General features: G+C 37.9%; 1 protein-coding gene across 1 annotated transcript; it reads left to right on the forward strand.

The window, feature by feature from the left end:
* The first annotated feature begins 215 nt into the window (after positions 1 to 215).
* Positions 216 to 15054, forward strand: tmem240a (transmembrane protein 240a). Its single transcript, XM_053483147.1, has 4 exons — positions 216 to 1032; positions 1340 to 1446; positions 5159 to 5367; positions 13764 to 15054. Exons 1-4 carry the CDS (start codon positions 976 to 978, stop codon positions 13916 to 13918), a joined length of 528 nt encoding a protein of 175 aa, XP_053339122.1. The 5' UTR covers positions 216 to 975; the 3' UTR covers positions 13919 to 15054.
* The last annotated feature ends 833 nt before the right edge of the window (positions 15055 to 15887 follow it).

Below are 15887 nucleotides of genomic sequence, written 5' to 3' on the forward strand. Positions count from 1 at the left end.
TGGTCTTTCTGTAGAATATGTCTTATAGCTAAAACCCACACAAATCGTGTCACTGTTTTAAAGTGATTTGCGAGCCCGACCGAAGAAAATGAATAAGATATATTTGCTACCTCTTAGTCACCTCTGTAGGCTACTGACACGTCCCCCGCCTCTCTCTCTCTCTCTCTCTCTCACACACACACACACACACACTCAGTCATATCTCTAAAATGCCCCTGGGTACCACGACGTCTGAAATAGGACTGTATAGCCTAATCATGTGTAAGGCTCCGGGTGTGTGGTTGATGCAGATGCGGGGGAAGTGAGGGAGGCTGAATCTAGACCTGTCTTGTCTTAGTGTCGACTGTCTTATCAAGCAAGATCAATGCTGGACCGGAATCACTGGTGCATCGATAAGCTTTTTTGCAACAACTTGATCAACTTGCATGTGATAAGGAGTGAAAGACGGACATGGATTACAAGGATTACTAAACGTGGAATCAACCAGAAGCTTTCTTAAGAAGCGGCACTCCAAGCCAGATCCGTGTGTGGGGGAAAAACCTCTAGAGCTCCCCCTGATCTCGCTAATCGGCGCTGGGAAATTTTCTACGGTGCTGGAACGCAGGGGGAAAAGAGCATCAGCAGCTATCTAACCTAGATAGAGCAGGACACTTTGCTCAACATCAGTCCTGAATTTTCTCAAGCTAATTTAAGGCGCGATCAGCAGCGCAGTGCTAAATGGAGAGGACAATAAAACCGTGGGTAATATAGGGGGGTTTGGTGAGACCGGGCCACTCTATGCGCCGATCCGCGCTCAGGACTGAGAAGCAGGTGCAGTAAAGGCGCATCCATGAGCGTCTTCTCCTGGGACAGACTCTTTTAGCACTGTATGTTTAGTGTTTTTAAACATACAGTTCTGGTTGAAAAGACAGGCTTCCCTGGGTTGAAAGAGAGAGAGAGAGAGAGAGTGAGAGAGCGGCGCATTTGGAAGTTTGGATGCATATGATCACAACCACCATGATTTTTATGATCCTTGGTGCTTCTGTTGTAATGGTAAGAAATACGCACCGGCATCTCCACTAACAATGTCGATTGTTAAGTTGCGGAGAATGGTTTGAGAGAAGCAGAAAGTCGAGGCGCATAGACCTGAGGAAAGTCCATTCACACATCCTTGATAAGTACACACCATATTAAAGGAATAATAAGCAGCTCGCTCGAGCCGGTGCTTGCCTGAAAAAAATATATATGTTTAATCTATTTGTAGGCAATATATATCCATCAGTAGCCTTTTTTGCTTATAATAGCAGATTGGTGCCAGTGTTGTCATGATGTCCAGCTTGACTCGAATGCTTCATTGCAGGCGATAGCGTGTCTAATGGACATGAACGCGCTGCTGGACCGCTTTCACAACTACATCCTACCGCATTTACGAGGGGAGGACCGCGTCTGCCACTGCAACTGTGGAAGGTAAAAAAAAAGGCTCATTAATGATTTATTTTATTCCACAAGCCTTGTCGTCAATCGCTTTTAATCGTTTCTCATTTGTTAAACCAGAACAGGGGCCTGTAAGCATTCCTTATGCTGCCTACCATTTTTCATACCACTGAAAGACTGTTTTCTCCATCGGTCTACATGGAGCACATAAACATCCATACATATATCCATACATAGATGCGTGACAGCTTATAGGCCTCATCTTATATTCATCTGATCTGATTAAACGACAGGGTGGCATATTAAGATGATCGAGCTGCTTGCTATCTGTCAGTGGCGTTTTTTTTAAGCGGGTTAATACTTGGTTTCTGCGTCTCAAGGTGTGCGTTTCTCCAAAGCACAACCTTGTGATACATATGGGGCTACGTAGTTCATTTACTGGCCTGGTGCGTTCGCGTTCGCCACAATGCGCTACGTGCAGCCGTCATCGTTCCGGTGATTTGCGAAGTAAATGCTGGTGACGGAAAGGTTACCAAGGGGTAAGAAGAAATTTCCCTTGGTCACTTGAATTGTCATTGTTTTTTTTAACGTATAGAGGCTAATGTATAGAGGAAATCTAACCTGCATGGATCTGAATGGAGTAAAAAAAAGTGCAGAAAGATGCAACATGCAGATTACATGACATGACATGGATTCCTCCACAGAGGTGTGGTGTAACTCATAGTCAGAATTCACTCACAGAAATAAAGGCAACAAACCAGATTTTTTTTGTTGTTGTTGTTGTTGCTGGGATGGTTTGTCAGGTGTTTTTGTACCTGTGACAGTACATTAATTAGCTTTGCACAAAAGCTTTAAATGTGTATCAGTGAAACTCCAGATTATTTTTCTAAAGGTAAGAAGTACAAAAGGTTTAGTCTTAGTGGTACCAAGCAACAAGAAGAAGTACAGTTTGTGCCGTTAATTAAGGATGCTATTTTATTTGGCCAAACTTTTGTGGACACCTGATCATAACCATTTGTCTTCACTGGAGCCCAAACATTTTCCAGCATGACAATTCCCCTGTGCACAAAGCAAGGTCCATAAAGACATGAGGGCAGGGGTATCTAAGTGGTTAAGGTGTTGAACTACTGAGTAAAACTGGTGTTGGGGTTTGATAAGGGTTAAGGTGGTAGGTATCAAACCCCACCACCACACCACCAACTTGCCACTGATTGGCTCTTAAACAAGGCCTGTAACTCTTAACTTCTCAGATGTAAAGTATAATGGAATATACTGTAAGTCACTCTGGATAAGGGCGTCTGCCAAATGCTGTAAATGTTAATGTAGCGGATAGAAGTCAAAGCTCCAAATGGCCTGAACAGAGCCCTGACCACAGTAAACACCTTTGGTCTAAACGCCTGGCCTCACTTATGCTCTTGTGGCAGGATAAATTAATCTCAAAGGCCACCTCCCAAACCTCTTTGCAGAAGAGTGTTTATTATTACAGAAAATTGCGACTAAATCCAGAATGGTTATTCAGAAAGCACATATGTGTGTCACCGGGTCAAGTGTCCACAAACTTTTGGACATATATCGCATATTCACTTGGCTGCTTTGCTTTAGTGTTTTAGTGGTTATGTTCTATTAAATGTCACTATTTACTCAACATTGTTATCTCTGTAGACTAATCGACTAAATTCTCTGTTAAGTGCCCTGTATTCTCTACCCTAGGGGACTGAATCAGGTCAGCCTAAAATTATTCTCAACTTTGACCTGCTAATTGTGCTTGCTGCACAAGATCACAGCTAATCTGTTGTCTGAAATCATACCACAAACACTGTATAATCCATTATAAAATTTCAGGCATGATTTCTGCCAAGATTCTTAATTATACCTTTTGATATTCTGATATACGTATTATTTCCAATGTTCTAATATTCTGATACCTTATTTCAAAATGTATCTCAGCGATGTTTGTAACACAGAAACATTTCATGTAAATAGGTCAGGTGACATTAGTCAATAAAATACTGGGACTTGATTGTGCCCATTCTCTTTTAAAGCAGTATAAAGTAAAGATTATCTTAATTGGTATAGTAAAAAAAAAAGATTCTCATTCTACCATTTAGGGGTGAGCTCTGTATTTTTAGAAACAGTCTAGCTAAATCGTTTCTCTAGAGCCTATGAAACTTTATGGTAAGTACTCTTAGTCTCTGTTCTAGAAGTACCAGCATGCTTGCATTCATTTATTCATTCATTCATTCATGACAGATAACAGAATATCTAAACAGCTACGGATCATACTCAGGCACCTGATGTAAATTAGAAATTTTATCTAATTTCTGATCATCACCATACTTTTTATTTTCATTAATTCATTCTTCCTAAGTAAGCACTTTATCTTAGTCAGTTGAGGACACCAGACACGAGTCACAAATACAGCCTGAATCAGACACCAGTCCATCACAGGGCTCCATGCATATGCACATTTACGCATTCATTTATACTTAGACACAATTAAAAGTGCAGCCAGTGCAGCCAACAAATGGTATGTTGTTGAGAAGTTAGAAAACATTGTAGAACATGTTAGAAACGTATATGGGTGCTGGAAGAACATGCAAAACAATGCACAAACAGCAACCTAAGCTTTAAGCCTTAGTGTAGGATTGCTAGGTTTAAAGTAAAATAATCTATAAAATATTACATTAGGTTCCTTTTCATGCCCCATATACACCAGACAAGAAACATTTTATGACGTTGAAACCACCTTGAAATCGCAGTACCCACCATGGGTCTAATCTTTTCCAATGTAGTAACTGAATAATTAATCATGACTAATGAATAATATAACTTGAATTTGAAGAACTGAATAATAATAAGTTGTATAGTGGCTAGACATTTATAACTGAAGCTAAATGAGCTTGTGAATATGCGTGTATCCTCTCTTCATTACCAGTATTCACGGGACAGATCCGGACTACACTGTGACCCTAACCATGACAAAGAAGTTACTGAAGAGGGTTGAATTAACTGGAGCAGATTGAAATCAGCTATTTAGGGACAATTGATTTTGGAATATTGTCCAAGCAGATATGTGTTTCACATATGTCCTTCATAGATATTTACTTAATGTCAGGTATGTCAGGCATGTCAAAATTATTCATTCATTTATTCAGCTCGAGTAGTCATTTTATCCCGGTCAGTGTCACAGTGGGTCTAGTGCCTTGGTGTAAGGAATGGAAACAGTCTGAATTGGATTCCAGGCTATTGTAGGGCACCATGCTTGCGTGCATGCACACACACACCAAAACAACATACAGTATGTAATTTAGAATAGCCAATGCATTTACTGGCATGCTTTTTTTTGTGTTTGGAGAAAGCCCAAAGGAAACACACATCGACACAGGTAAAACAAACAAAGAAATTCGAACCATACAGTAACCTGAGCTTAAAAGTGTAAATACTACATATCTTGTATAAATCATCAATACAAACTCTACCACTATGACAGTTAGTTAGTTATATAACCATGTGTTTTATTTCTTCTAAAGTAGGGCTCATAAAGTATTAAAAGATTAATGTTGTTTTTTCGTAATCAAAGTGATCTATTTAACCCTATACAGTTCTGTTTAATTTAATATCCAGTTATTCATTATAAAGCGTATTATTCTATACCTGCAATGAATTATTCAATAGCTATTCAGTGACTTGTGTAACCTTTACACCAGTGCACTCTCCAACACTTTATTATTTCTTGCTTTCTCAGACACCATGTGCATTATGTAATACCATATGATGGGGACCATTCATTGGTGGACTCGTCAGAGAACTACTTTGTGAGTGACAGCGTGACCAAGCAGGAGATGGACCTCATGCTGGGGCTGTTGCTGGGCTTCTGCATCAGCTGGCTATTACTGTGGCTGGATGGAGCGTTACACTGTGCTGTGCGGGCCTGGAGAGCCAGTCGCTACTATGGTAAGTGTGAAAAAGCCATGTGCTATAAACATTTGTCAAAGTAATGACTAAAGAATGCATGTCCATCCCTGTTCGTATATGGTCTATGGTATATAAAGAAAGGTGTCAAATGACTCACTCAAACACCTCTTCTGCTTAGAGAGTAATTTAAAAGCATGAAACTGACACCCCCCTATGCCCAGTGTCATGACTAATTAAGTCCTAAGAGCGTCAGAATGCAAAAGATTTCTATTACTCATCGTTACTGTAGTATAATGAGAGGTCTTGGACAGTGTGTAGGAGAATGGCTGAGCAAATGATGTCATAAGGCTTTTAGTAATTTTTGCAACGGGAGTTTTCTCTAGAAGTGTTGGAAGATAAACTAATGCTTAAGATTTCTGCAGTACTGTATGAGAAACAGGCAAATTTTAATCAATGACCTGTTTCTTACCGGCAGTGTTATTTTTTTTCTTTAGACAGAGAGGAGTCAAAGTGACATTGATTCTTCTTTTTCACATCTATGTGACAGTTTTAAAACACAAAAAGGGGCCATGTTCAAATGATTTTACTGCACTGGCTTAACATAAATGCATGTCTCAAACAGAGATCTAAAAGACTCTCTCTTGGGGATTTTTAGACTTGAAACAGCTTTAAATTTTTTTGTGATTTTCACAGTTTTTCAGGGCTTCTTAAGAACATGTATTATCCATTTTATTTTATTTTTTAGCAGGTAACAGTTTATTACAGTTGGTCCTCCATACTATGAATAAAGTTTGGCCTATATTTCCAACAATAACATTAAAAACATTAATATTATAACTTATTATAAGTGATCCCCTTATGCCACCTGGGCAGCTCAGGCCCCTCAGGGGTTCGCTCTACAGGGCCTCTGGGGTTTTCTCTGATGTCTGGCACCAGGATATTTGCAGCAGATCCTCTGGGTTTTGTGGGTTGTGGAGTGCGTCTTCTGTGGATCGGCTTGTTTGTCTGGCACAATTCATGGGTGATCATTTGGATTTGATCTGGGGAGTTTGGAGGGCAGATCAGTGACTTTGAGCTATTTGCCTGCTAGGCTGCAAGTGGGGCGGGCTGTGGTGCACTGAGTGTTCTGGTGCCTTTCTATTGTGGCCAGAGTTATCTATTTTACTAATTTGTGTTGCATTGTCTTTTCTGTGGGATCTGAGCGGAAAGGCTGGCCTTTTGCCCCTGCGGGGTTAATATCACATTGATACCTCGCCATTCAAATTAAATCTGTTCCTAAGGTGAGTTCTTAAGGTGGAAATTCGTATTGCGGAACACAATTTCCCATAGGAAATAATGTAAATTCAGATAATCCGTTTCAGCCAACAAAAATATTACCAATGTTTCCAATTTCCAACACAATCATATTTTTTTTGCATATAAAAACAATGAAAAAATGTAAATTAAGTAAAATTGTAAATTTTGCAAAACTGTCTTTTGCAAGACAAAAAAAAAACCACACAAAAAAACATGTAAACTCACTTTGCATGGTTTTCCACTGGTTTTCCCCAAACAGGCTTTAAATGGTTCCCAAATATACACGCATCTTAGCCGCCGTTTCGTTTAGCTTGGTTTGTTTGTTCGTTTGTATGCCGAGGCAAATTTCTTGAAAAACTTAAGTTCTTAAGGTGAAAATTCGTGAGGTGGGTGTTCATATCCCGAGGTACCACTGTAAATGGTGGTAAAGGTATCTGTTGGTTGCTGTTAATGATTATTTCAAAACAGCAGTACAACTGAGTCATGAGTTACATTCTTGACGTAGGCTATAGACTGTAGGAAGCAGTACCTTTCTGAGTCTGCTGTCATTGTTATGGTGTCAAGGTTATGGTGTTGTAGTGAACAGTACACTTTCAGTCAGTGTAACTAAAGCACCAGACATTCTGGCTGTTATTTGTTGCTTCTTACAAAAGAAAAAGCTTTTTCACTTTCATCATTCATAAGCTATTAAGTGTAGATGGCGTTTAAAATGATGGCGGAATAAAAAAAAATATAGAAATCACCCAAAAAACCAAAAAACATGTTGTTGCAATCTGAGTCATGTATATACACATGTTATATAGTGTATATGACGTGTTATTTTACTTTATATTTACTCTTTGGAGGGAGGAAAAGTGAAGATGCTTCCTCACTGAAAGAGAAGACATTAGATGCAGAGTTTAGAAATAGATAATGATTTGCAAAAATGTATGAGGAATTTGCTTGACTCAAGTCTTCTGAAGATTAAGGTTAAGATTAGGAATAGGGTTAGTATTTGTACTAACAAGAAGTATAATAAAGTCCAACAGCGTCACACTTGCTTAATTCATATGCTTTCTTTTCTTTCTTTAAAAAAATGGCTGATGGTATTTAAAGCAGAGGAAGCACAGCTGTCTGTGGATCCATAGGAACAAACATACAAAAGACTTTTCCAAAATCAGGTTGACATTATCAGCATGTTTGGTGTGTACTGCTACCTAGTTAGAAAAAAATTACTCATGCACGTCACTGGTTTTATAAATAAACAGAACATCTACAAAAGGAATAAAAATAATCAAACATACCATAAATGTCTAAAAAAAAAGTTACTGTCTTGGATTATGTCACTCAATTGTCTGACTACTGCACCCAGACCACTCTGCGAGTTTGACCAGTGCTTATATGTAAAAGTTTGAAATGGAGAAGCCATGCATTTGGGTAGAAAAAAATGATTTATAAACATTAAAACATTTAAAACATGCCCTTATCTAGAGCAAGTTACATTTTTATTTTCTTGTATACTGTACCTGAGCAGTTGAGGGTTAAGGGCCTTATACAAGGACCCAGAAGTGGCAAATTGGTGGTGGTGGGGTTCGAACCTGGGACCTTCCGAGCATTTGTCCAATGCCGTAACTAATGAGCTACCCCTGTCCTTTAAAGAGTGCACTGTCTAATAAACATTGAGATATATCCTTCTATGCAAAAGCCCACCACTCACACACACACATACACACCACACACGGAAATACCACACATGCGCACACACAAACATTTACCCAGTGAAGCTGTTGGTGTGACCCAGAATAACACATGCTTACTATTGTGAATTTCCTGTTTAGAATTCCATTGAGGCTGATATTTAAAAATCCTGCAGTTCACCCAGAATAATGAATAATATAGACACATTGTCATGATTTAACGGAGTTTTATGCAAAGCCAGGCTTTCCTCTATGCAGTCTTTAAGCAATTGCCTGTGATACATATAGTGAGTAGAGCTAAAAATAAGTGCACACAAAATCTGGATCTTTCTCTTTTTCTTTAGTAGCGATATAGCTTAAAATAGCAACAAGGATAATGGGATGACGTTTCTGTCTGCATTGAAGAAAAAAAATGATTCTATAAATGGTTGAAGCTAATGAAAAGTAGTGGGGATGCCCCTGTAGTGGAGCTCTCCAAGGCTTTCCATGATGCTGATGGCAGGTCAACCTCATTTAGCCTCTCTGAGATGGGGAGTGAAGGTGAGGCTGGCAGGGAGAGGGGTAATGACACGGTTATATCCCCACTCCCACTCATGCACACACACTTATACGCACACGCACACACACACACACACACACAGATTTTCTCTCCCTCCGGTCCCTCTGCATGCTCCTGCTTCGTGAGGGCTATAAATAGAAAGAGAGCAGCTGGAAAGAGAAGGCAAGCAACAGGGAGACATGTGTGAGTGAGCACTACCGCAACCCCCCCACCACCACCACACAGACACACACACTCACCCACACCCACCATAGAGCTGCATATTCATTATTTTTTTGCGTCCAGTTCTCCCATTCTCTAATTTGATTTCTCCTCCCCCATTCCTCCACTCTCCGCCTATCACCTCTATCCATTCACTCTGTGCTAATTTTCTTTCCCATGTCAGCAATGGAATTTTAAACAAAAATGTAAATAGGAAAGACCATGGGCCAGTGACTTGGCATCTGTTACCTATTTATTTTATCCATTGTTCCTGTTATTTTTGCCTCCATATTCCAGCATCTGTTTATTAATGGGATTGAAATTGTATTTGTGTTGATTGGAGATTGGAGCTTTTCTGATTGTAAAATTCTGATTATAAATGCCCTTTATTTATTCAAATCTTCTGGATACCCTTCACAACAGTCCTTGTGGATGGCATACCCTTAGATTGCTATAAATAACTACCCCGTCCTTCCAGCAGGACAGACTGATCGCTCTCTCTCTTTCTCTCTCTCTGTTTTCTGTTTTTTTCCTGTAACACAGATAAGTATGTTAAAATAAAAACAAATATGTCAGTAAATAATATAATTTAAAATGTCTGTTCCATCAGTAACCTTTATAAAGTGGTACATTAGTATTTGAATGTGGCTTCCCTGTGATGAATTGACTTTACATCCAGGGTGTATTCCAGGCTCTCATCCAGTGTTGTGGCCGTAGGCTTTTGATTGGCAGTGACCCTGACCAGGATTAAGTGTTTAATTAATATGAATGAATGGATGATGTGTCAGTCTGAAATAGCGATTAGATACATAAATGTTCTACCAATTTGATATAGGAATCATATACATAAGCACTATAAAAAGCACTATTTTATTTTGTGTTTCATGTTTTTTTTTTTTATATTTTAAACCACTTAGGTTTTGGGTTTCTCTTGTGCCACCAGGGCTGCTAAATGTGGCAGTGTGAACAGTGGATCCCTGGGTCACTGGGATTGTGCTGTGGTGGCTGGCAGCAGGATGTTGGTTTGGGTACTGTGGGTTGCGTGGTGGGCCCTCTGTGTATTGGACTTGTTTGTCTGGCGCATCCCATGGGTGTGTGATTGGATCGGGCTCTGTGGACTTTGGAGGCTGGGTCATGGCCTCGGACTTTGGGCTCTTAGCCTGCTGGGCCCCCTGCATGATGGGCTGAGATGCAGTGGCTGTTCTGGTGCCTTTCTATCGTGGCGTTATTGTGATTTGTGCATTAGCTTTTCAGTGGGATGGGTCTGTCAGGCTATAGTTAGTTAAATGTTAATTCTTTTTCTCTCTCTCTTTTTTTTACTTAAAATCTCTTAAAATGTTTGCTTAATCAATATTCTTTTGGCAAAACCAAAAACTACAGTAAAGATTTGTTGACTCTCTTTAACTATTACATTCATATGCTGGATAGCAAACTGTTTATGTGGCTGTGAATTTTTTCATGTGTGAAGCGAGTAGAAAATAAAATACATTAGGGGCATGCCGTTACAAGAAAATAATCAAAATTAGTGAGCAAAACTCTTGTTGCCACCACAGAGACAGAAATGCAGCTTGTCTATACTTAGAAATGTAGTTCTCTCTCCTGAACACTTGCCCATGACAGAGAAATCTTCCATAAATGTTAAATAAACATCTCCTTACAAAAAACTTTATAGTTTGCCAAACAAGAGCATGCTTTAAAATTCGACTATACAGAATAAGTACACCAATATAAACCTGTGATTTGAATAAGAGCTGGCACCACTGTTTAAGAAGTTTATGCCTACCAAGATACAGTAATTAAATAAAGCTTTTTTAATTTTTGTGAAGACTTTTTAAATGATGCATTAATAACAATTAGTTGTAATTTTTAGAGGTGGCACACTAGCTTAGTGGTTAACACTGCTGCCTTGTACTTCCAAGGCTGGTTGTTCAATTTGGGTGTGTGTGCGTAAAGTTGTGTTCTTCTCATGCCTGGTTAGATTTTCTTCAGGTACTCTCGTTTTCTACCACAGTCCAAAGACATGTGGTGTAAGCCTGAAGTATATGACTGTGTGTGTGTGTGTGTGTGTGTGTGTGCTTGTGCTCTGCAATGGGTTGGCACCCTATCCAGGATGTACCCTGCCTTATGCCCAGAGTTCCCCTTGACACTTCATGGGATAAGCGCTATAGACACTAGATGTAGCTCATGAACCAGACACATTGTACAACTTACTGACAAAGCTTTCTTCAATCTATGATTAAAAATAATGATGAAAAACACATCCATTAAATATTTAAAAAAAAATATTCAAGTACGATTTTTTTTGCCTTTTGTATGAGCTTTTTCGGGCAATGTCTCAGAATTTAAAAGCATGTTTTTTGTTTATCTATCTACTGTATATATATAAAAAAGAAAGGCTTTGTCTGTAAATTGGTCAAAACTCGCATTTTTAATGATATCTTTAAGTTTTATACATTGGTAGACCAGAAACCAGTCTAGGAACATTTTCTGTCTGTATGTCTGTCAAAATTATATGGAACTTTGCCAGTCTTTAGGGTATTTGTCTGAAGTTAAACCTGTGCCATGAATGAAATCAAAATGTCAAGTAGAAGGGGAGTTATGGATAGTTGTGTGCCAGATGATAAACTGCACATGCATCACACTGTGGGCGCGTCTTAAATCGACAGCCGAACAGAATTTAATGTAACATTTGCAGGAATTTGATATCTGCCTAAAGTTTAACCTACAGCATAAGTGAAATCAAAATGTTAAGTAAAAGCGATGTTATGAACAGTTACGTATGTGCCGGATTTAATAATCTACTTCAAAATAAGCTACTAATAAGATACTTGCTCATGTAAACAAACACCTGCACCACTCATTCACTCACTCACTCACTCACTCACTCACTTATCTTCTATACCGCTTTATCCTGTATTCAGGGTCGTGGGACAATAGATATTAATTAAAAAAGCTAAACTGAATAATTTTACTGGGATTAGTTTATGTTTTCACTGCTGAAATAACAGCACTGATGTGGTATAAGTGAATTTTAACATGCTGGAGTCGTTTTAAGACAAAACGTCATCTTTATCCGATCTACTTTTTCCATTACTTATCTGTGATTGACTCTCTGATTGCCGAACAGAGAGTGCATTCAGCTGACTAGGGAAGAATTAAAACCTAGTGTAAACAAGGCATAACATATTCAACCTTACAGCATTAAATTTCTTGTATCCATAAACTATGCAGAGAGTACAGAAAGACAGGCAGACATGTATGTGGGCTTCAATCTGAAATAATAATATTACTGTATACTACATGTATACTATTTATGTTCGTTGACCTTATTTTATAAGGTCAACGAACATACTTAATTAAACATAAATTTTAAACTCTGTGTACTATATATCTGCATGGATTACTGCACTTTTATACATGGAATAAACTATAAAATAAAAGGTAATTATTTTTATTACATTTACAGCATTTTTCATTTTTCACATTTTTCCAGTGATTTATAGAAGTGCTTTATAGTCTTAATAAAAATAAAAAAACTCATGCTAGATCACCAGGTCAGGAACCAAACAAAATTATATATATAAATTAAAACAAACAAATCATTCAGTTAAAACAGAGAATGTGCCAATCTGAATGTGCATGTCATAAGAAAATGCCCCTGCTGCTACATGATTTAGTGCTCATTTACTAGTACTGTATTACTGATATATATTATTAAATATTTTTATTGCCGTAAAAGTGAGTTAAAGTGGTTTCCATTTCTTCCCTTGGCCTTTACCTTCATAGTTAATTTCGTGAAACTAAGTGTCCATGCACTTGACCTTTTATGGGGATTTGTTGGTGTTACTAAATGCAAATGAATTATATTTGATTTTTGATGGGCTTCTTGAGTAATGTCAAGCACTTTGTGTAACCTTTGGATTTAAAAAGTTCAATATGAATAAAGGTTTTCTTACATTCCAACTTACTTAGCCTTGTTAGGAATGCGCTTTGCATTTTACTACCTGTACCATCAAAATACACACATAAGGACAAACTTTGTCAATCTGTATATTTTAGTTTTGATTGGTTTATTAAAATGCTTTTTGTATTTTCCCTTGGTTTTCTCCTTATTTAAGGTCTTAAGTCAATTTCCACCCGCTTATTAGGTTCCCCCATCATACAACAGCTACCAGTCCGGGAGGGCAAAGTCTATCATGTCTTTCCTTTGCGACAGGTCATGTGCCCGGAAATGGGTAACTATCAGGTCCTGGAAAAGCAATTGTTTAAAAAAACCATATAACCTATCACCACCAGGTCTAAAATTTATAATCTATATAATCTATAATGGTAAATTAGAAATAATTAATAATTTGAAATGTTTTGCACTATTAGGGTACTGCTGTTTCCTACAGCCAGAAAAAATATATAATAAAAAATAAAATAAAAAATAGAAAGAATAGAAAAATAAAATTCATAAAGTGGTCCTTAATGGATCTATGAAAAGTTTCCATGAAAGAAAGCTTCCTAAAAGAAAACTTAAAATGCTCTTGCAAAAGAATAGCTAAGGTGGTACCCTTTAGCATTCTAGATGTACTGGACACCCACATGAAGCTTTAAGTCTGCATTGGTAGACTTTACTTTAAAGGAATTTAATATATGAAGTGCAAAACTACTGTATGAAGGAGGTGCATATAAATGTTTTGTTTTGTTTGTTTTTACAGACACACCATCCTGGTCCTGGCTTCCACAGTTTTGCAACCTGCGGGATCTCCGCAGACGTGCACAGTTACGACAGCTGGAAGACTCCAGTGGAAACATGGTGCATATCAAGCAAAAGCTTTATCATAACGGTCATCCAAGCCCCCGTCACCTTTGACTCTGAACCACACTACCCCTTACCTGCCCCATTACTAAATGCTGCCTCAGAGACCATATTCAACAGCTCCACTTCAGTCCAAACCACCTTTTTGACTTTCTACAACCATTCGTTGCAATTCAATATTTGGGATTCCAAAAAAACTGGGACTCAAGAACAAAAAAATCATAACTTTTCTCAATACACCATGTTCGTTGGTGTCACCAGGGAAGGGTAGTTTGGGGTTGGTGGTAGTGTTGGTAAGATATTGAGGGTCTTTTTTTCTGTACAGGTCATTTTTTTATTCGATCTAGGCATGCACTTTTAAAATTGGTGGGGGAAAAGGAAACAATGCTGTGTTAAGTGGGGCAGCGAGACTGAACTGTGTCACTTCATTTCTGTTCTTTCTTTTTTTTTTGGTCACTTGTTTCATTGGAATGGATTTAGGAACCCATATGGAGTGAGAAGGGATTATGATTGTGGTTTTTGTGACAGCATAGTTAAAAATTATTGCTCATGTAAATAATTCTACATAATGTTTTATGGGACTTAAGTCAACACAGGGTTAGGGAATGTTAGAAATGAATTATAAATGATGTGCCAAGAATATAGAGTAATGGAGAGTGGAAAATAAAAAGTCTGAAAGGAGAAGTATGATACGAATTGTTTGACTGAATGAAACCACATCTCTGTAAAATAACAATTGACAGATTTGTTACTTAGTGAAATAAATGAATGTATTTAATTTTATCTGTAAATAAAGGAGAGGGAGGGAAACATATGAGCAGGCCAGGGCTCTCTGTGCTGTACTGAGTAAAACTGGATTGAATAACAGAGTCTTCTGCATTTGCCTTGTGTTTTCCTTGGCTCTGTCCACTAACCTTTACAGGTCTCCTTTTAAAGGACTTTCTAGTTAAACGAGTGCATCTAGCCTGGCAGCAGAAAGAGCCCTGACCCACTTTCCCCTTCGTCTCCATCTCCAGACATTGCTGTTGTGAAGATGAAATGTCTGTTTTATTAAAAGTGCAGTTGAAGCACAACTGGGTGCTGTTTGGGAGAAGTGTTATTTCTCAACATTTTAGCAACAAAATTTCTCATTACAATTTCCCATGTCTAGGTTTGATGTCCTTGGAGAAATTGAACTGTCTGGTTTTCAGTCTGTGGGCATTAAAAAAAATCTGATGCTACACCAAACTACTAAAAACATTTTTTTTCCTCCCTTACATGATTGTTGTGAAATAAAGTCATTCTTATACCAACAGGTATACAGATACTGTATATGGGTAATATCCAATAATATAGTAACCAATACAGCTAAAAACAGGAGAAAATATTTTTTCTATCAGTGTGCAATTATACAGTACTATTAAGTATATACTTTGTGTTGGCGCATGTAGACTAATATTTACAAAATTGCCATGTCCAAAGATTTCACATTACATCAAAAGCATTCTCAGTCAGGGTGCAATAGCTCAAGACAAGTAATACAGCTGATGAGTTGTGGGATACATTCAATAGAAAAAATGTATTTAATATAACAATGCATCCATCAACTCGTCGCTGAACTGTGCGCATACAGTACATGAGCCAAAAATTGTATACTGTATATTAAAACCCTTTAGATCTCATTTAACTTTATGGATTGGGAATTATATTCAGAGATATTATGTAACATAAAAGACCAACATGCCCTAACCACTTAGTTTACTGCTTTGGAGAATTTCAGAACAATAAATCACATTGACATAATAGTGGTTTGCTCTTTTGAAATCTTAGATGGCTTTCTGATGTAGCATGTCTTCAGACACAGATCCAATGGTTTGCACAGAATTTTTTAGGTCTTGCCAGCCCATTAATGGAAAAGAGAGGTATAATAAATAGTACGCTACTCTAAATTTCATTGAAATATTTCAAATGTTCTACTTTAACTGTTGCAAATAATATAATTTTAAATGAAAATTGTATTTAATAAAAAGTCAAACTGAAACAT

Source organism: Clarias gariepinus, chromosome 22 (genome assembly GCF_024256425.1).
Source record: "Clarias gariepinus isolate MV-2021 ecotype Netherlands chromosome 22, CGAR_prim_01v2, whole genome shotgun sequence".
Taxonomy (NCBI): Eukaryota; Metazoa; Chordata; class Actinopteri; order Siluriformes; family Clariidae; genus Clarias; species Clarias gariepinus.